This window comes from Solanum lycopersicum, chromosome 1, assembly GCF_036512215.1.
Source record: "Solanum lycopersicum chromosome 1, SLM_r2.1".
Lineage (NCBI taxonomy): Eukaryota > Viridiplantae > Streptophyta > Magnoliopsida > Solanales > Solanaceae > Solanum > Solanum lycopersicum.
The window spans coordinates 36,167,963-36,190,033 of NC_090800.1; the positions used below are offsets into that span (position 1 = coordinate 36,167,963).

The following is a 22,071-nucleotide window of genomic DNA, read 5'->3' on the forward strand; positions in this document are numbered from 1 at the left end:
GTATATGTATACTTAAACAGATTATACAATTGCTTTTTTTGTATATATGTATAGCGAAATACCCGTACCAAACATAATATTTGCTATGGACCACAATTATAGATATTATAGTTATAAAATATAAATAAGATTTTTATGTTTGCTATATGCGAAAATTGTTTAACTTTCCAATTGCAAGCGCAAGTACAAATCACACTTTCTTCTTCTGTCTTCTTTGATCTTCTTTTTCTTATTCTTTCTTTGTTGTTTTCCTCCTCCTCCTCCTTCCTTATTTCTTAGTTGTTTTCTTCTTCCTCCTCCTTTTTCTTGCATGTTCAAAGCTCAAGTTTAAGATCATTGTGCTATAAACATGATTCATTTTGTATGACATATTAAGAGAAACGAAACGTGGGAGAATCTCATATCTAAATTTTGAAATTGTTTAGAGGAGATTTGAGTTGGTTGAGTTTGAAAAATAATTGATCTACAATGTATACTTAATCGTATAAACAATGTTATAAAGGCATATACATCTCTTATATATACTTATACATCATCTATACATGAGTAAATATTATTTATACAATATCAACACAATACATTACATATACATATGACCATTTTGTTGAAAATATTTTAAAATGATCTGACAAGGCTTTTAAGTTAACCCACACTGTTTTTGCGGGTTTCTTGCACTGAAAATAAGAAAATCTTGCTCTTCAACTTATGCTAAAAGCTACTAGTTAAATAGATAGCTTTCTAATTAAACTATTTTTAATCAATTTTTTATGTTGGGCTGAGAGTCATAGTTAGTTGTTGATGTTTCTTCCTTTCTGATTGTTTTGTCCTCGTTGTTAATGCCCGCTAAACCAATATAAAAAGATACGTTATCTATATAATATGAAATTGTGTAGCTTTCCTTTTTCCATCTATATGTTACTTCCATCAGTCAATATATTTAGTATTTTCTTCAATCTCATACTGGCAAAAGATTTCCAAAATGTCATATTTGGATGATCTATTACAAATATGTCTTATACATAATTCTGGAAGAAAATTCTTTGAATTGCAATGTTAAGACATGATAATTATTCTACCAACGGTTGAATTGATATGCAAATACAACAGAACATCAATATTGAGACGCCACATAACTTCCAATAATAGTGGTGTCTGAGTCAAGTAGTAAGAAACCTGATTGTCCACTAGGTACTTATATTACCTCCCATCAACAAAGATCGGATAACTTTGTCTGTCGACAAGTTCTCAATGGGCGCGTAACCACATTTTGATGATTCAATGCAACTTGCCCCCATCTTATAAAACACAAATCTTGAAATCAAGTATGGGGGGAGAAGGTAGGAAATGAAGATTCCAGCTATATCTCCATGTCATTATATGCACAAAAGAGTATCTAAGACTTAAAGCTACTGGTACAAGACTAAAGGCCAAAAGAATGTACAAAAATATAGCTATCTGATCTCCTTGTGAATTTTATAAATAGCCCCCAATTTTACTGCCAAAATCATCAGCAAGGTAGCTCTGGATTTGAAAATTTTTCTGCCAATTGATAAATTGTTAAGTATGAAACTACCTAGCTTCTCTTCGAGACAAATCCAAACAATTCCAGGAGACATCCATCTACATACACTTCAAGGCAAGAAATAACTGCTGAGGCTGCCGAAGGTCATTTGGAAGTCTAAAAGAACGATGGAATTATTTGCCTCATAACCAAAGCAGGAGCATGCTGATGATTGGAACTGCAACTCAAGAAAACTTTGTTCTTGAAACAGAAAGTTGAAGCAGCTCTCAGTTCTCATCAAGAGTGGCTAAGACTTCCAATGCTCAAACTTGTAAAACCTGACAGTGCACAATATGACTCTTCAAACCTGCTCGTCCTGAGATACTTGACCATAAATTTGTGAACATAGTTCTGAAGTGACCTTTACCAGCAATGTTTTCCCAAAGACGTGGGTTAGTTTCCACTCGCTTATCAGGACTTGACACATCAATGATGCTGATGCTCATGTTGTTCCGAATTATACAAAGTTTACCATTAAGGGGAACCAGAGCAGCTGCTTCCAAAGCACGAGAACTTCCAAGGTGGAGCTTACTATCAATAAATCTGATCCATGACTGAGTAGATTCATCATATACTCTAAGTTTGCACCCATCACGACAATCCAAAGCATATAGACGACCATTCATGGAGATGCTTGGGTTGCGCCAACCAGCAACCATCCTGTTGTTAACTGGGCTCCATGCATTTGTATCAGGGCTATAAGATTCACTGAGAACTTCTCTGTGGGATCCCAAACCTTTTATAAACCACTTCCCATCATACACTACCCCGATAAAAGGTACCATGGCTGTGCTCATATCAGCAATAAAACTCCAGCGCTTCCTGTTTGGGTCATAAACTTCAGCTGAGCGAAGAGTCCTCTGTATTCCTTCACATTCTCCACCAGCAACATAAAGACAATTATTAATTACGCAAGAGCCGAAGAAATGGCGTTTGCGGAGCATGTCTGGTGCCCTGTGCCATCTATTTGTTCGAGCATTATAAAAGATTACCCTTCGCATAGACCCCTTGATTGGATCTTTCCCTCCAAACAAATAAAGATGGCAACCACTAAGAACAGCACAACCAAATCCAAGGGCTTCGCCATAATCCCCTGGAACAGGTGGAAGTGGCTGCCAAAGTTGGTAAGTTGGGTCAAATGCATGCCATGTAATCCGTCCATCACGATCTCTTTTAACCACATATACCCACTCTTCAGCCATTCCAAGACTCTTCCTTTGAGAGTAAAAGAAGTTACCAGCAAGAAGCCTATACCACCTTTTGCAAACTAGACGGAGCTTGCTAAGTTCAACACGAGGAACACGAACTAGACAAGCAATTGCAAGATCATCAGGTAGGCTAGGCAGAAGAGGTGGCTGCACTCTTGACCTCTCCCTTCGAGAGTTTTTACTTTTGTGTGCATGAGAACTGATGTCTGACTGGATACAAAGTTTTGATCCTGGGACAAATTTTCTTGCCCCAGCAACTGTCTTTAAGCCCGAATCAACATTGCAATAGCATGATACAGAATCAACCTGCAAATTAAGGAAATGCAGGTTTATATAATTTCTCTAACAACCATAAAATGTTGCACGCGAAGAATGTTTTTTCTACAATAACACCAAAACATTAAGAAAGACAAAATATTATTCTTAGCATTAACACAAATTGAGAATGAAAAGTTTAGGATATATATTTCAATCTGACTTTTGAGAACTCAAAAAGCCTGAGCAAGGTATATACGCAAGTTTAAAAACAGAAGACCATACTTTTACTAGCTAAAAGCTTTTCAAATAAGCCTAGCCGGATAATATACCAAAACCTTTTTTCTTTTGTCTATTTCTGCTCTTTCACTGTTTCTTTCTTCTTCATTTTTTTGGTGGGGTTTGGAGGTCAGTGTTATTAATCATTACTCGACAAATCGGTCAATAGCGCAGAAGACTGCCCCACATGTTTATAATAGAAAAGTACTCAATCCGATGAATAATGCATGTAAATTATGGTTTTCCACATAGATAACTAACTAAAGAGTCTCCCTGCCAACAACCTTCATTAACAGAAAGAAAAAATAAAGTCAAGTGGCCCTTAATACTCCATGTGTTACCACTTAAAAAATCATACTTTCTGGAGCCTTAACCAAAACAATCTACTGCTATTGATTTTTCAGATAATTAGCACCCCAACACAATCTATTGCTATAAGACAATACTTACCCAATGTTAACCTTAACCATATGACTTTTAAAACCTTTAATGCATGCTAGAGCTAGGTAGCCTATCCATGATTTGCTTCTTTGCATCCTCCAATTCTGGAAAAGCTAAATGCCAAAAGTCAGCTCACATGCTAACCACATTAAATTTAGCTTGTTTGATGACAAATTATTTCCTGGTCAAAGATAATTACACTGATGTCTCTTGACCAGTAGTGTGTTCTATTACCCTTTATAAATCCATATTTGTTCCTCTAGCATAGCTTCACTTGTGTGTAAGGTGTCGTCATCATTGTACCAGCATGAATAAAGAAATAGGACCTGACAGAAAGGCACCTCCACAAAGTTGCTAGATATAGCAGCTGAAATTTTCAGAATGGAGAGGACCAGTATTTCTTTTTTTAATGGCCGTGGTGTCCGGGCCAACTTTCGCGCACCTCGAGTAATTCCATGGGATACCTGTCACCTCCTACCAGCAGCAGGTACCAAGTAACTCTGTCCACCAAGGCTAGGACAGAGAGAAGCAGTATTACTGATGTACCTTGTCGGTATTGAACACTCATACCTTTTTCTTCACTTCCTAATGTTAATTTTATTGCTTTCAACCTTGATTTTCCCCTTTCCCCCTAGCAAGAATCAATCCTATATGTTTCACCGTTGTAAGTTTCCCTCATTTAACCACCACTTTTTGCAGCTATTTCAGATAAAATAGTTACTACCTCATTCACTAAGGAGTTATCAAAATGGTACTTATCCTCAATCATTCTGCGAAAATCATAATACTTTTTACATCCATATATACATGAATACATAGTCTTCTGCAGCTTTATGCACACATAAAGTAAGCTGCTAGTTCTACTAGTAACACCAACCTCAGTCCATCAAGGAAGATTAACTACTTTTACATCTTTATGACGAATCACATAGTACAATGCATCAAGAGGCTTCATTTACAGCAGTTTATGAAGCCGATGTACAAATTTCCAATATGTAGAAATGAATCGAACTAGATTAAGACTATACATCACACTCATATACGCACCATTCACATTTAGATTCTCCATACTCAAAAATAAGTCAGTTGAAAGGAGTTTGATTTAAGAAGCAAGTGGTAGAGTTCCACATGGTTGTGATGGAATTGGTCTCTTTATCTGATCTTGGGCATTTTCCGTCATGAGCTAGCTTTTGGATTGGTTACGCCCATGGTCCATTTTCTTAATATGGATGTTTCTTCTTCAGTGTATTCATCACATTAAATGACAAGAGTTCTATGTTTTAGCAACTATCCTTGCACCCAAGTGTATGACTTAGCAATTAATGAAGAGGATGAAGATCATGGATATTAGAATTCAAACTCCTAGTTGAGGCAAAAAAGCTAGGTAATTATGTCCTTTCATTTGCCTAGCTATGTGCTTAGGTGGCTCGATGGATAGGATGTAGTAGGTATTTTAGTAGATAGGGACCTGAGGGAGCAAGTGGTGGAGGTTAGGAGGATCAATGAGTGAGGGTCCTCTGAAAACAGTAGGTAATTATTTCCTACTTTAATTTGTTGTATTTGAGCTGAGGGTCCTCCAGAAACAGTTTCTCTACCTCATCGAGATAGGCGGTAAAGGTAGGGTATGTGTATACTCTACCCTCCTTAGACTCCACTGGATATATGTCGTTGCCTAGGTATCATGGACAGATTAGCAAGTAGTCATTGAATAGTCTAGGCTTATGCAAACTATCCCAGACACCCCCATTACCCAAAAACAAATATTCAGGAAACTATACGGAATATACAGTACAAACTTATCAAAACAAGGCAGTATAACTAGCAGACATGAGTAAAAGCAAACCGCAAAAAGTGAAGAACAAATTTCTAAATTTTTATTTCAAATTCAGGAAAACATAAACCAAGAATTCACATTTTTATTTTCCCCCTTTTAAAGAATCCTTTTTACCCTTCTCTAGAAACTCCCACGTTTTTGTTCCCTTGGTTACCCGAACCCAAAACTTAGGGTGTCTATCATTTGAACAACCCCTCTTCTCAAAAGTCAAGTTAAAGGACCTTAACTGAATTTTAAGAGAAATGTTACAGATTCAGCAGGTATATCATGGTAATCAAACCCCAAAAAAACAAATTCAAAACAACCCAAGTACCAAAAGTTGCTCCTTTGCCAGAAATTTCCATAAGAGTATTGAAAGAAAGACACTAAATCAGAGAAATTAACAAACAAATAAAAATGAAGATAGAACACTCACCAGTGGAGGTTGAACTCGAAAACCCCTATGTGCATTTGAAGACCTTTCAATTGTTTGGTCCATCTTTCTACACCAGATTTCATTCACAGATAAAACCCACAAAAAAAATCAAGATTTCACCCCTCCACACACAGATCAAGACCCTTCTGTTCAAAAATGACCAAAAAAAAAAATCAATAAAAAAAAAAGTAACAAACTCAGACCCTTGGAGTCTCTTTTTTACAGCAAAGTAACAAACTCAGACCCTTGGAGTCTCTTTTTTACAGCAATTAACACTCTATTTATATAAATGAACAAACAAGACTACAGCTGGAAAAATTGTCTTTTACCTAGTTCAATTTAATTTTGCAGATTTTCATAATCACTACTTACATTATTGCAGAAAAAATTAAATTCCAGTTCTTGACACAGGACAAAAAAAAGGTTTACCAGATTTTTCAATGGTAGCATTTAATTTATTGGGTCAAATCGAAACCATTCTGTCTCTATTTCGAGTGTGTGAAAGAGAATTGAAGAAGACATGCCAGTTTGTGGCGCGGAAGACGGGATGCTATATTACTAAAAGAAACACTACTGGGGCTCCTTTGGTTGGAGAATAATTTGTCTCGAAATTAATTTTTTTGAAAGATGTTATTACAAGATTATTATTTTATTTTTAATGTGTAATAAAAAAAATACTCTAATCTTAAAGTAATTAATTTATTTCACCAAATATGAAATTAACTTATTCTAATTAATTATTCTTTATCCTTCCTACTAAACAAGCCTTCAGGGGTATGGTTATGAATTAGCATATCAAATCGAAAAATTTTGTATTATTTAAGTTTTATGGTATTTGATATAAATTGTGATATTCTTTCTATTTCAAATTGAGTAATATGTTTTGAGTTGACATAAAATTTAAGAAAGTAAAGAAAATTTTTAAATCTTGTGAAATTTAAGATTCATTCTTTTTTGGAAGAGTTAAAAAGAAAAGTAGGTCAAATAAATTGAAACAAAAAGAATATATATTTTTAAAAAATTAATATCCAATAGAGTTTATGATATACATTTTTAATTTTTTTGACGTTCAATACGATATTTGATATTTATAAGTAAAATATCAAAATACTTGAATTTTTGTACTGAAGTATAAATTACATACATAATTCATATATTATTATGAAATTATATAAATTTAGAAGAAGAATAGAGTAGGAGAAGAAATTTCTTATTCATTTTGAAGTATATTCAGGATTCATAGTTCTTTCTCAAATCTTATTTACTATGAAGGAAAACTACTTTATTTATAGGGAAAACCTTACTTGATCCCCAAGTAAGATTCCTAACCATAACCTACAAGGACTCCACATAATTAGACATTCACTATAATACAAATATGTTTATAACACTCCCCCTTGAATGTCAATAAGTTATGTGCCTCGTTAAAACCTTATTAGATAAAATCGTTAAAACTAGACTAGATAAAACCCGGTGGAAAAAAAATCTAGTGAAGGAAAAAAAGTATACATATCTAATAATACACATTATGGATGCCTCATTAAAAACCTTACAAGGAAAATCCATTGGGACAAACCTTGTGAGGAAAAAAAAAGTACATCGCGTATTAACTCCCCCTAATGACAACATCAATTCAGAGACTAGAATCTTCGTTTTCAAGCTTATACACCATCTTCTTGAAAGTTGTAGTTGGTAGAGACTTGGTGATTAAATCAACAATAATATTACTTAAACAGACCTCTTGTATGTTGATGTCACCATTCTTGGGAGCTCGTCAGTGTAGAAAAACCTTGACGAAATATGTTTTCTTCTATCTCCTTTTATGAATCTTCCCTTCAGAGTCAAAGATTCCTCCAAGTTCCTTCCTTTAACTTCTTTAAGAGAATAATCTATTGCCTTTTGAAAATTCTTTAAGAGTTTCAATTATAGTTATCAACTTGCATACAATACTTATATATGCTCTATACATTTTGAATCTATTTAATCCTTATGAGGATGATAGACAAATTTTTTAAAAACTTGTATATGCTTTAGATTTTGAACCCATTGTATATTTTCATATCAATTTTGTCAAGTGGCAACATTCAATATTAGATGTATGACATCTTCTAGTGCCTAGTTGCAAGTCAAATAAGTTTTACGCTTACCAAGATGCATCATTCCTCTTTTCACTTGATAATTATTTCTACAGAAGCATGCTTTAATAGATGTAAAATTCATATCCTCATAATCTTTTAAGCGTGCTATGGTATCAAAGATGTCATCAACGATATATCATTTTATATCGATTCACAATAGACATAACTTAATGAGATCTCATCACTTTATTATTTTTAGGTAGCTACTCCTCTCATGAGGTTTTATAAAGTGTTATGTCGTAAGCTCTCCAAGAGCACATTGTATCCTTATTATGATCATTTTGATTCTTTGATCCTCCCCTTTTTCAAAGATTATTTTATTTAGAATTAATTAGTCTATCATGCTTCATGCAAGTCATAGACTCTATCTTTAAGGGACATCTAATAAGAGTATTTACAACTTTTGTGTTGCTTCTAATCTCCCCCTTAAGTTAGATAAACTTGCATATATCTCAATCTTTTGGAGAATCTATCTTCGTACATCATAGTATATTCATTAATCATACTTTGCACATCAAAGTTATCATATGAAAACTATTTGGTCCCTGACCATAAACCAATTAACAGATACATTAATCATAACTTATTGGTTTGATTCATACAATTACATTTTATGTAATATCATATTTTAGATCAACACATGAAACTTTATTTTCATAAACAATGGTTCACTATGTGAGATATTTAATGTCACATCATCTTATATATTCATCAATATTATCGAGCTGAATTATCTTGATTTCATATTCTGAAAGTTGTACTTTTAGCTCAATTATCTTGCACAAACAATTTCGGAATGTCAAACTGCAAGTTGACAACAAACGCACATGTAATTATCTTATTGATGCATCTTTTTATCATATCACATGATAGGTGAACGAACCCATTTTCACCTTTTATAATTTTTAGAATTTAGGGATTTAGTCCCAACTTTAGTTGATCCAATTAACTTTATCACGAGAACAAGCAACATAAAGAATTCTTGAAGAATCTTCTAGTTTTTTAAATGTACGTCAATTACTCAGTATGCACATCTTTGGGATGATCAAATTATTCATGCCAACTAATAAAATTATTAATACTCGTAAATTCCAAGTTTACTATGCCATGTGCCCTTTGCTTTAGTAAATTTCTGATTTACTATTATATGAGTAAATTTCAATTTTGTTACACCAAGAGTAATTTTCAGATTTATTTCTTCTCAATTACTTTATCCTTCGTGATCTCATTATTGAATGAACTAATCTGAAGAAAATTGTGCATATAAACATATTATTCGTGCCAACATTTTTGCAAACATCAAGTTGCGAGCTAATAATAGGCACACATGAGACCATAAATAAGAAACATTTATTAGGACCATTAAATATCTAAACAATCCACTAGGTGGATGACTAGGTCCACAAATATTTGTATACGTTCCTAGAACGTAGAGAATTCAATCTCAACTTTTATTTATGATGATCTCACAATTAGCTTGTCTTGCTAACAAGTAGTACAAGAAAATTCACCATTTCAAAGATTTTTTAGTTTATCCCATGGATGTCCATTTTAGTTTTTCATAATTCATCTAAACATTATAGACAACGATGTCCAGACAATCGTGTCAAACTAAGAAAGTATTGGAATTTAGTAAACTTCTTATTTGCCAAGAATGTGCCTCAATTGCTCTAATTCTTGTCTAATACAATCATGAAGATAAAACATGAAACTTTTATATAATACATGTCTTCTTAGAGACATTCTTGGTGATACCATATCATTGACCAAAGGTCGCAATCTTTCTCATGCCTACATATGGTTGCTTACACCTCATTTTCTTTAGAGAATGAATTGATATTTTTAGCATTTATCAAAAGTTCTCATTCTTGATGAATGGAACACAAACATGTGAGCATATCAAATTATGATAGCTTTAGTACCTCATTCCATATTTATGTACATTATTAAATCACTTGTCTTTTTTCAGACATATTATGCACTACTACCACATTCACTTTACGTAATGGAGCAAATTTTCAGTTAATTTCATGACTTCTCATCAAAAACACATTAGTTTTTCTTTAATCATTATTATATCAATAATATGGTGCGTTAAAATTCAAACTCAATGTCTTATCCATATAAGAGTGTCTTAGGCCATAAATTGATAAAACTTGAATCGAATATCTTCTCATCATGGTACACCAGTACTTTAACCCAATGTCTTACCCTCTTGGTGCGATTGAACGTAAATCCACCATCTTATTCTTTTGGTGCGATAAAACTTAAATCTATCGTCTTACCCACAATGAACCTCAACCTCATGCCTTCACCTAATTGTAATTTTATCACTTTTAATGATCATTAATAGGATCGTATATTATAATTAGACACAAAATTGAGATTATTGATTTATTTTAATCAACATTAGTAGTTAATAGATATAGCTTAATAGATCACATACCTCATATAAAGATTGAAAACATACCTTTCACTACATTATGCTTATTTAATTATTAAAATAAATAAAGGAATTCTCTTCCCAATCGGTTAAAATAAAACGCATAAAAAGTCGATTGGACTCTTTAAATACTTACTCTAGATGGTAACTCTAGATCTGTCACATAAATAATTATAACTAACAAAGTAAAGATAAATCATACCTTACAAATACGAGAACCTTATTGCATAACTTATGCAGGATCTCTTTTGCACTTTTCCCGTCTTCTATCATAATTCTTTAAGAATAGAACAATCGTGCTGATAACATATTATGAAACTATATAAATTTAGAAGAAGAATAAAGTAGGAGAAGAAACTTCTTATTCATCTTGAAGTATATTCAAGATTGATAGATCTTTCTCAAATTTTATTTACAATGAAGGAAAACTCCTTTATTTATAGGGGAAACCTTACTTGGTCCCCAAATAGAATTCCTAATCATATCCTACGAGGACTCCACATAATTAGACATTCACTATAATACAAATATGTTTAGAACATATATATTATTATTGTTATTGTTATTATTCTTGTTGTTGTAGTTGTTGTTGTTATTATTATCATTATTATTATTATTATTATTATTATTATTATTATTATTATTGTAAAAACTAAAATTACTTTTTTTTAAATAAAAAATAAAATTACTGCGCTAAGATTTCAAATATCTTACCACATCATATCATGCCCCTCTAATTATACTCCCCTTTCCCAACCCAATCTTTCAAAATATAATGAAATACTATTCAATTTAGATTTGTTTAAAGTTTTCTGAGGAATACTTATTGTTTGGTTCAATTAAATATTTATACTTAATAGTTTGAATTAATAATTATTTTAGGTATAATATATAAATGTACCTTTTAACTTAGTTTCGTATCACATTTATGTCCTTTAATTTTGGATGCGCACAAGTAACACTTAAACTTGTATAAAGTTGAACAAATAGACACACATGTCCACATGTCATCCAACATGTGATTTTTTGTTCTACGTGGTGTCCTACGTGTATTGTGTCATGTAGGACTTATGTGTTTATTTATTTAAAAGTTGGATAGTTAAAATATCTGTTTGTGCATTATGAAAGTTGGAGGTCAAAATTAAAATTTAAAATAAAATTTAGGGTCTAATATATGTATTATTCCATTTTTATATTAAAATATATTAATTCACTAATTTAATCAATAAGAAATCAATTGATTCAGTATGAGTATAGATTGATTGATTATTAGTTAAATTGCTAATTGTAAAATCCTAAATTATTTAAAAAATCAGTTATTAGCACAACTCAAATTCATGTAATTGATTCGAGACCCATCCTGATCCTAACTTTGTATAAAGTTTGGGTAGCCTACTTGACCATGTGTGCACAAGTAATCACTTAAATTTGTATAAAGTTTAACAAGTATACTTATGCTTCCGATCAGTTTGAGTGTATTTCACACAATTTTTTATGTAGACATGTGTATCTACTTTTACAACTTTATACAAGTGTAAGTGTCTACTTATCACCCCCAAAGTTAAAGCACATAAAGGCCAAGTAATTCAAGTTAAAGAGCATGCTATTTATCATTCCTATCATTCATGCTCTATTATCTATATGTAATAGGTAAAACTCATTAGTAGCCCTTAAATTTGACATCAATTTTCACTTAGACACTTCAATTAGATTTGTTCATTTTAGACACTTGTAGTAAAATCCGACAATCTCTTCATTATCAACAACCAAAAAAAAAAGAAACACACAAAATACCTTTAATCATCAATTAGAAACACCGAATTTCATAACCCACACACAAAATTATAAAACCAAAAATTGATGTTTTCATATAAAAATGAATTGTGTTACCAAAAACGGAGTCTTTGACATTATTAAAGAATAAGTTCACCTTCTTTCGTTTTCTTTACATTCTTTTCCTCATTTTTTTACTTTTGAATTTATTTTTTTTCTTTTTAAAATAAAAATTTCGGATCTGACTCTAACGTTGATCTCATTTCTTCACAGTTTCAAATACTATTGAATCAGAAAGAAGAGAAGGAGGAGGAGTAATGTGTGAAGAGAAAAAAAAATGAGAAAGAAGAAGGTTGCTGCAACTTTCTTTTGTTCTGTTTTTATTTCAATCACTGAAATATACATTTTCTTTTAGTAAAAATAACTAAATAGTTTTAAAAATAAATTTTTACCCACAACATTTTTTAAATAATCTTCTAGATATACATACAACGTGTCATTATTTAATTCATTATTTTGACACATCTTTGATGAGTGTGTTACACTTTCCTTAAAACTTTTGTTGATTGTTCAAAAAGTGTCTAAATGACACAATAAAGTCTTTCTATGGATGTCTAGAATGAACAAATCCTAGTTAACGTGTTTAAGTGAAAATTCGCGTCAACTTTAGAGAGCCACCAATAGGTTCCACCAACGCCTATGTAATAAAATCGTATTGTGATTATCATTAATGTAATATTTCCTAAATAATAATTTAAAGTTTATTTATAGTATAACTATATAATTTTAAGGATTTCTTTTGAAATATATCTTTACCGAAATATGTTTATAAGGATATCAGATTATAAATTCCGTTAAATTAATAAAAATTATTTTCTTATTTTTTTCATTTGTTTCAGTATTCAACATTACTAACTTATATACTCCACCAATATATCTCTTGGATGAAATTAATATTTTAATAGGAAATTTGTTATATAGATTAAATTATTATCATTTTAAAGAAGTACAAAAAATAAAGGTTAATAATATAAGGGTTATTTCTCAAAGTTGAGGAGGAGAGTTCGATTTTTAAAGTCAAGTTGGGGTGTAAATGCTTTTAACATATATCCATTAAAAAGAGGAGATGTTGTCGTCCTTTGGCTATTATTTTGATAAATTGTCATTTAGCATCTGAACATTCAAATTCATCTTATAGCTCTTTTATGGGATGAATCTTATTTTATGTTGAGACAATATCCTTTCAAGTTTGTCGTTAATTATTCTAAAAACATTTCCTGCAAACATGTATTATTTATACTCAAGCATTATATATTGATCAAAATGACGTCTATTATGTACACACATATGCATAACAGTTGTGGCCTAAATGCATTACATGCGTCAAGGTATTACTCTATTAGGTATATGTCTGTAACGACCTGTTTAGTCGTTTTGAGCAACAGACTTCAATTCTGGAAAAACTGGCAGAAGCGACGGACCCCACGACGGACCATCAAGGGCACGACGGACCGTCGCAGGGTCTCGTTTCAAAACACTTAGAAAATCTGAAATTGGGTACTGAAAATCGACTCTCTGAACTTCGTAACGGAGTGGCAGGACGGACCGTCACAGGCCATTCACCCAAAATCAAGCTTCTGAACTATGCGACGGATAGCAGGACGGACCGTCGCAGGCGCGACGGCCCGTCACAGGCGCGACGGCCCGTCACAGTTTGCATAATCCCAATTGGAGTCGGATTTCTGGTTAAGTTTTAAAGGGGCGTTTTGGACTATTCCTGCTATAATTATATATTTCGTGGGTTTATATTAATAACTCAAATTCTTGGGGGTTAAAAGAGGTAACCTTAAGTTAATTAGTGGGGTATTATTGCCATCTTTTATTCTTAATTATATACTAATTAGGGTAAAAGAAAGAGGGTTTGAATAAGAAAAATAGAAAGAACAAAGAGAGACAAAAAGAAAGAGAACGAGTAGAGAGAGAGAGAAACGAAGAGGATAGCAAGGATTTTGAGAAGATAGCTTGTTGATCGCAATTCTTCGGTGGAGGTAGGTTATGGTTTTCATGCTATTCGTAGTAAACTCTTAATAGCGAATGATATGTGTTAGTAGTATTGTAAACCTTCTATATGCTTAATTGTATGCTTGCATGAATGATGTGATTATGTAATTGTGAATAAATAAGCATGATGAAGCTATTGAATCCCAAATCTTGAAAAGAAACCCTAATCTACTTTGTTAGTGATGATGCCTTGGTATAAAAGAAGGCTTGATGAACGAAAGTGGTGAGATTAGGGGATCGGGTGCCACGTTCCGGTACCAGGATAGAATATGGATCGGGTGTCACGTTCCGACACTAGGATAGAATATGGATCGGGTGTCACGTTCTGACACCAGGATAGAAAATGGATCGGGTGCCACGTTCTGGTACCAGGATAGTATATGAGGATCGGAGTGTCACGTTCCGACACCAGGATAGAATATGGACCGGGTGCCACGTTCCGGTACCAGGATAGAATGAGGATCGGAGTGTCACGTTCCGACACAAGGATAGTATATTGAGGAGCGGAGTGTCACGTACCGACACGAGGGGAATAAAGATAATGAATCTTGAAATATGTTAATATATCCAATCTAATGAACTAAATTCCCAAATGAGTATAATGAGGAGGTGTGAGTCCTCATTTTATGTGCTTGGTGTTGTAACCAAGGGTTATGGTAACTGTAAATGCTGCATGCTAAGGATATTAGTTGATTTTATGATATTGCTTAATACACACTGTTTTCTATTTTGAGTTGGCCGATGATATCTACTCAGTACCCGTGTTTTGTACTGACCCCTACTTTTATTGTTTTCTTCTTGTTTATTTGTGGAGTGCAGCAAACGTGCCGTCATCTTCGACTCAACAGTAACTCAAGCCAGTCTTACTACATCGGAAATTCAGGGTGAGCTAATGCTTCTAGCTTGGACTGGATCTTCTTCTTCAAGTCTTGATGCCTTGAACTTCCGGCATGGACTAGCTTCTTATGTATTTTTAGCTTCTTAGAATACTCTTAGTTTAGTAATTTGATTATAGATGTTCTTGTGATGATGACTTCCAGATTTTGGGAATAATAATAGTTATTGATTTTATTAATGAGTTTAAGTCTTCCGCATTACTTTATGTTGATATTACCTTGAAATGTTAAGGTTTAGATTGGTTGGTTCGCTCACATAGGAGGGTAAGTGTGGGTGCCAGTCGCGGCCCGAATTTGGGTCGTGACAAACTTGGTATCAGAGCATTAGGTTCGTTGGTCTCATCACACAAGAACAGGTCTAGTAGAGTCTTAAGGAACGGTAGGGGGACGCCTTTACATTTCCTTGAGAGGCTATAAGACTTTAGGAAAAATTTCACTCTTTCATTCTTTCTTTCGTGCTACTACTTGAGTCCATTGGTATCTAGGCGATACGAATTGGTATCTGACCATCTTCACTCTCTTTCGCAGATGGTTAGAACTAGAGCAACGACTACGCCAACGCCAACACCAACACCAGCACCGGCGGGACAGGGTGCGTCTGAGCCAGCCACTGGGGCTGTAGCTCGAGAAAGAGCAGCGGCAACAGGCCGTGGTAGAGGTCGTGGGAGGACTTCCTCTAGGGGAAGAGGACGAGCACCTAGCCCATCTGATACTAGGGCAGTGACTCCTCCACCGACTGAGGAAGTAATAAGAGAAGGGGAGGATGGGGAAACTGAACAAGTGCAGAATGAGGGATTGCCACCCCAACCTACCCCAGAGATGATCAATCAGGTTCTGGCTTATCTTAGCGGGTTATCTGATCAGGGCCAGACACCCCCAGTGTTTTCTGCACCAGCACCTCAGGCTCCGGAGGTACAACATGCGGCTACTATGGCTCCCCGCATGGATGTTCCATTGGAAATAGGCACGTTTCCACGTCTGACTACTGGGCCTATAATGACAAATGATCAGCATGAACTTTTCAGTAAGTTCTTGAAATTGAAACCTCCAGTATTCAAGGGTGCGGAATCTGAGGATGCTTACGATTTTCTGGTTGACTGTCATGAGCTACTACACAAGATGGGTATAGTAGAACGGTTTGGTGTTGAGTTCGTGAGTTATCAGTTTCAAGGGAACGCCAAAATGTGGTGGCGGTCACATATTGAGTGTCAACCAACAGAGGCACCACCTATGACTTGGGCCTCGTTCTCTAGCTTGTTTATGGAGAAGTATATCCCCCGAACTTTGAGGGATAGGAAAAGGGATGAGTTCTTGAGCCTAGAGCAAGGTAGGATGTCGGTCAATGTATATGAGGCTAAGTTTCATGCATTATCCCGGTATGCCACCCAACTGTGTTTCAGTCCACAAGAGCGAATTCGCCGGTTTGTGAAGGGGTTGAGGTCAGAATTGCGGATTTCGGCCTTACAGATAGCGGCAACGGCAAAATGCTTCCAAGAGGTGGTAGACTTTGTGATAGAAGTGGAAGGAGTGAAGCCAGACGACTTCACCCCGACATCGACATCAAAAAGGTTTCGAAAGGGAGGTGAGTTTAATGGTGCTTACACTAGAGGACAGGGTTCGGGAAGTTACTCAGTCCGACCAATTCAGTCTTCACTACAGACTGTAGTTGGGGGTCCACCTCCGACCGGTCAACACTTCTCTGAGAGACCTATGCATGAACCCAGAGAGTGCTATGGATGTGGGGAGATTGGACATATTAAGAGATATTGTCCAAAACAGAGTTACAGACCTCCAAATGTTAGAGGTAGAGGTGGTCATGGTAGAGGCCGTTATTCTGGAGGACGTGGTGGTCGAGGAAATGGTGGTCACCAAAACGGCGGAGGTGATGGGCAAACTGGAGCCACTACATCACAACAAGGTAGGGGCAACAGACAGACGAATGATAGGGCCCATTGTTACGCTTTCCCTGGGCGGTCTGAAGCGGAGGCATCTGATGCTGTCATCACAGGTAATCTTTTGGTTTGTGGTTGCATGACTTCTGTATTGTTTGATCCTGGATCCACATTTTCTTATGTATCTTCCTCATTTGCTAATGGTCTAACTTTACATTGTGAATTACTTGATATGCCTATTCGTGTTTCTACTCCGGTGGGTGAGTCTGTGGTAGTTGAAAAGGTGTATAGGTCTTGTTTGGTGAACTTTGTGGGGAGCAACACTTATGTAGATTTGGTTATCTTAGAAATGGATGATTTTGATGTAATTCTGGGTATGACTTGGCTTTCTCCGCAATTTGCGATCTTGGATTGTAATGCTAAAACGGGGACGTTAGCCAAGCCTGGGACAGATCCGTTAGTGTGGGAGGGTGACTACACTTCCAATCCGGTGCGCATCATCTCCTTTCTTCGTGCTAAGAAAATGGTTAGTAAAGGGTGTTTAGCTTTCTTGGCACATCTCAAGGATGACACTACCCAAGTGCCTTCGATTGAGTCGGTTTCAGTAGTCCGTGAGTTTCTGGATGTGTTCCCTGCAGATCTTCCTGGTATGCCACCACATAGGGATATTGACTTCTGTATCGATCTCGAACGGGCACACGCCCCATTTCTATACCCCCTTATAGAATGAATCCCGCAGAGTTAAGAGAGTTAAAGGCACAACTTCAAGAGTTATTGAACAAAGGCTTTATTAGACCAAGTGCATCTCCTTGGGGTGCTCCGGTTTTGTTTGTGAAGAAGAAGGATGGGAGTTTTCGAATGTGTATAGACTACAGACAACTAAACAAGGTAACCATAAAGAACAAGTATCCTCTTCCCCGCATTGATGACTTGTTCGATCAGTTACAAGGTGCTTGTGTCTTCTCTAAGATTGACTTGAGATCCGGTTATCATCAATTAAAAATACGGGCAACGGATGTTCCAAAGACTGCTTTTCGAACGAGGTACGGGCATTACGAATGTGTAGTGATGTCTTTTGGTCTTACGAATGCCCCTGCTGCGTTCATGAGCTTGATGAACGGGATTTTTAAGCCATATTTGGACCTCTTCGTGATCGTATTTATTGATGATATATTGGTATACTCAAAGAGCAAGAAGGAACATGAAGAGCATTTGAGAATGGTATTGGAAATGTTGAGGGAGAAAAAGCTTTATGCCAAGTTCTCTAAGTGTGAGTTTTGGCTAGATGCAGTGTCCTTCTTGGGGCACGTGGTTTCTAAGGATGGAGTGATGGTGGATCCTTCTAAGATTGAGACAATGAAGAATTGGGTAAGACCTACTAATGTGTCAGAAATAAGGAGCTTTGTTGGGTTAGCTAGCTACTACCGTCGATTTGTCAAGGGATTCTCTTCTATTGCTTCCCAATTGACGAACTTGACTAAGCAAAATGTTCCATTTGTATGGTCGGACGAATGTGAGGAAAGCTTTCAGAAGCTCAAGACTTTGTTGACTACCGCACCTATCCTTACCTTGCCAGTAGAGGGTAAGAACTTCATTGTTTATTGTGATGCATCCTATTCTGGTTTGGGTGCAGTACTAATGCAAGAGAAGAGTGTGATTGCTTATGCTTCAAGGCAATTAAAGATGCATGAACGTAACTATCCAACTCATGATTTGGAATTGGCTGCGGTAGTGTTTGCATTAAAACAATGGAGACACTATTTATATGGGGTTAAGTGTGAGGTCTACACGGATCATCGTAGCCTTCAGTATGTCTTTACTCAGAAGGATTTGAACTTGAGACAGAGGAGATGGATGGAACTACTGAAGGACTACGACATCACTATTTTGTATCATCTGGGGAAGGCGAATGTTGTAGCAGATGCTTTAAGTAGAAAGGTGGGAATCATGGGAAGTCTAGCTCACTTTCAAGCTTCTAGACGCCCATTGGCTAGAGAGGTTCAGACTCTAGCTAATGACTTGATGAGATTAGAAGTAAATGAGAAGGGAGGATTGTTGGCTAGTGTGGAGTCAAGATCTTCTTTTCTTGACAAAATTAAGGGAAAACAGTTTGATGATGAGAAACTAAGGCGAATCCAAGATAAAGTATTGCGAGGGGAGGCTAAGAAAGCACAAATCGATGAGGAAGGTGTTTTGAGAATCAAGGGAAGGGTATGTGTACCCCGCGTCGATGATTTGATCAACACTATTCTGACAGAGGCTCATAGTTCAAGGTATTCTATACATCCGGGTGCAACCAAGATGTATCGTGACCTAAAACAACACTTTTGGTGGAGCAGAATGAAGCGTGATATTGTTGACTTTATTGCCAAGTGTCCAAACTGTCAACAAGTAAAGTATGAACACCAAAGGCCCGGAGGAACACTTCAGAGAATGCCCATTCCGGAATGGAAATGAGAGAGAATTGCAATGGACTTTGTGGTTGGTCTTCCAAGGACAATGTGTAAGTATGACTCCATTTGGGTGATTGTTGATAGGTTAACTAAATCTGCTCATTTTATTCCGGTTAAGGTGACTTACAATGCCGAGAAGTTAGCCAAGATCTATATCTTAGAAATCGTTCGATTGCATGGGGTTCCACTATCCATCATATCAGATAGAGGTACGCAGTTTACTTATAAGTTTTGGAAAACATTGCATGCGGAATTGGGTACTAGGCTGGACCTTAGTACTTCGTTCCATCCTCAGACCGATGGTCAGTCTGAGAGAACGATTCAAGTGTTGGAGGATATGCTTCGTGCATGTGTGATAGAGTTTGGTGGTCATTGGAATAGCTTCCTACCCTTAGCGGAGTTTTCATACAATAATAGCTATCACTCAAGCATTGATATGACTCCATTTGAAGCATTGTATGGTAGGAGATGTAGGTCTCCCATTGGTTGGTTTGATGCATTCGAGGTTAGACCTTGGGGTACTGACCTTTTGAGGGATTCGATAGAGAAAGTGAAGTCTATTCAAGAAAAGCTTCTAGCGGCGCAAAGTAGACAAAAAGAATATGCAGATCGAAAGGTTAGAGACTTAGAGTTCATGGAAGGTGAACAAGTCTTGTTGAAGGTTCGCCCATGAAAGGGGTGATGCGGTTTGGAAAAAGGGGTAAGCTAAGTCCAAGGTACATTGGTCCCTTTGAAGTACTTAAGCGAGTAGGAGAGGTGGCTTATGAGTTAGCCTTGCCTCCAGGGCTGTCCGGAGTACATCCGGTATTCCATGTGTCGATGTTGAAAAGATACCATGGGGATGAAAACTACATTATCCATTGGGATTCAGTTTTGCTTGATGAGAACTTATCTTATGAGGAGGAGCCTGTTGCTATTTTAGATAGAGAAGTTCGCAAGTTGAGGTCAAGAGAGATCGCATCCATCAAGGTGCAATGGAAGAATCGACCGATTGAAGAAGCCACTTGGGAGAAAGAGGCAGATATGCAAGAAAGATACCCACATCTGTTTACAGATTCAGGTACTCCTTTCTCCCTTGTTTTCCTTCTTGTGATCGTTCGGGGACGAACGATGGGTAAATTGGTATCTATTGTAACGACCTATTTAGTCGTTTTGAGCAACAGACTTCAATTCTGGAAAAACTGGCAGAAGCGATGGACCCCACGACGGACCGTCAAGGGCACGACGGACCGTCGCAGGGTCTCGTTTCAAAACACTTAGAAAATCTGAAATTGGGTACTGAAAATCGACTCTCTGAACTTCGTAACGGAGTGGCAGGACGGACCGTCACAGGTGTGACGGACCGTCACAGGCGTGACGGACCGTCACAGGCCATTCACCCAAAATCAAGCTTCTGAACTATGCGACGGACAGCAGGACGGACCGTCGCAGGCGCGACGGCCCGTCACAGTTTGCATAATCCCAGTTGGAGTCGGATTTCTGGTTAAGTTTTAAAGGGGCGTTTTGGACTATTCCTGCTATAATTATATATTTCGTGGGTTTATATTAATAACTCAAATTCTTGGGGGTTAAAAGAGGTAACCTTAAGTTAATTAGTGGGGTATTATTGCCATCTTTTATTCTTAATTATATACTAATTAGGGTAAAAGAAAGAGGGTTTGAATAAGAAAAATAGAAAGAACAAAGAGAGACAAAAAGAAAGAGAACGAGTAGAGAGAGAGAGAAACGAAGAGGATAGCAAGGATTTTGAGAAGATAGCTTGTTGATCGCAATTCTTCGGTGGAGGTAGGTTATGGTTTTCATGCTATTCGTAGTAAACTCTTAATAGCGAATGATATGTGTTAGTAGTATTGTAAACCTTCTATATGCTTAATTGTATGCTTGCATGAATGATGTGATTATGTAATTGTGAATAAATAAGCATGATGAAGCTATTGAATCCCAAATCTTGAAAAGAAGCCCTAATCTACTTTGTTAGTGATGATGCCTTGGTATAAAAGAAGGCTTGATGAACGAAAGTGGTGAGATTAGGGGATCGGGTGCCACGTTCCGGTACCAGGATAGAATATGGATCGGGTGTCACGTTCCGACACCAGGATAGAATATGGATCGGGTGTCACGTTCTGACACCAGGATAGAAAATGGATCGGGTGCCACGTTCCGGTACCAGGATAGTATATGAGGATCGGAGTGTCACGTTCCGACACCAGGATAGAATATGGACCGGGTGCCACGTTCCGGTACCAGGATAGAATGAGGATCGGAGTGTCACGTTCCGACACCAGGATAGTATATTGAGGAGCGGAGTGTCACGTACCGACACGAGGGGAATAAAGATAATGAATCTTGAAATATGTTAATATATCCAATCTAATGAACTAAATTCCCAAATGAGTATGATGAGGAGGTGTGAGTCCTCATT

At 36.2% G+C, this 22,071-nt stretch overlaps 1 protein-coding gene across 6 annotated transcripts; it reads right to left on the reverse strand.

Annotated features, from left to right (window-relative positions):
- Positions 1–971: 971 nt before the first annotated feature.
- LOC101251313 (F-box/kelch-repeat protein At1g55270) lies at positions 972–6,630 on the reverse strand. Of its 6 annotated transcripts, none has more exons than XM_004228283.5 (3): positions 6,423–6,630; positions 5,994–6,139; positions 972–3,075 (listed from the first exon to the last, which is right to left on the reverse strand). In XM_004228283.5, the coding sequence occupies exons 2-3, from the start codon at positions 6,054–6,056 to the stop codon at positions 1,825–1,827; spliced, it is 1,314 nt and encodes a 437-aa protein (XP_004228331.1). In that variant the 5' UTR covers positions 6,057–6,139; positions 6,423–6,630; the 3' UTR covers positions 972–1,824. The 6 variants fall into 6 exon arrangements, with proteins under 6 accessions (XP_004228331.1, XP_019069954.1, XP_069153570.1 ...); XM_019214409.3 differs by having other exon boundaries at positions 5,994–6,136; positions 6,423–6,562; XM_069297469.1 differs by having other exon boundaries at positions 5,994–6,136; positions 6,366–6,550.
- Between the last annotated feature and the right edge of the window lie 15,441 nt (positions 6,631–22,071).

Bases quoted from the DNA above. Each gene is read 5' to 3' on its own strand.
- LOC101251313 (XM_004228283.5), bottom strand. From the start codon at position 6,056: ATGGACCAAACAATTGAAAGGTCTTCAAATGCACATAGGGGTTTTCGA. The intron at 3,076-5,993 runs GTGAGTGTTCTA...CTTAATTTGCAG, and splicing joins TTCGAGTTCAACCTCCACTG to GTTGATTCTGTATCATGCTA.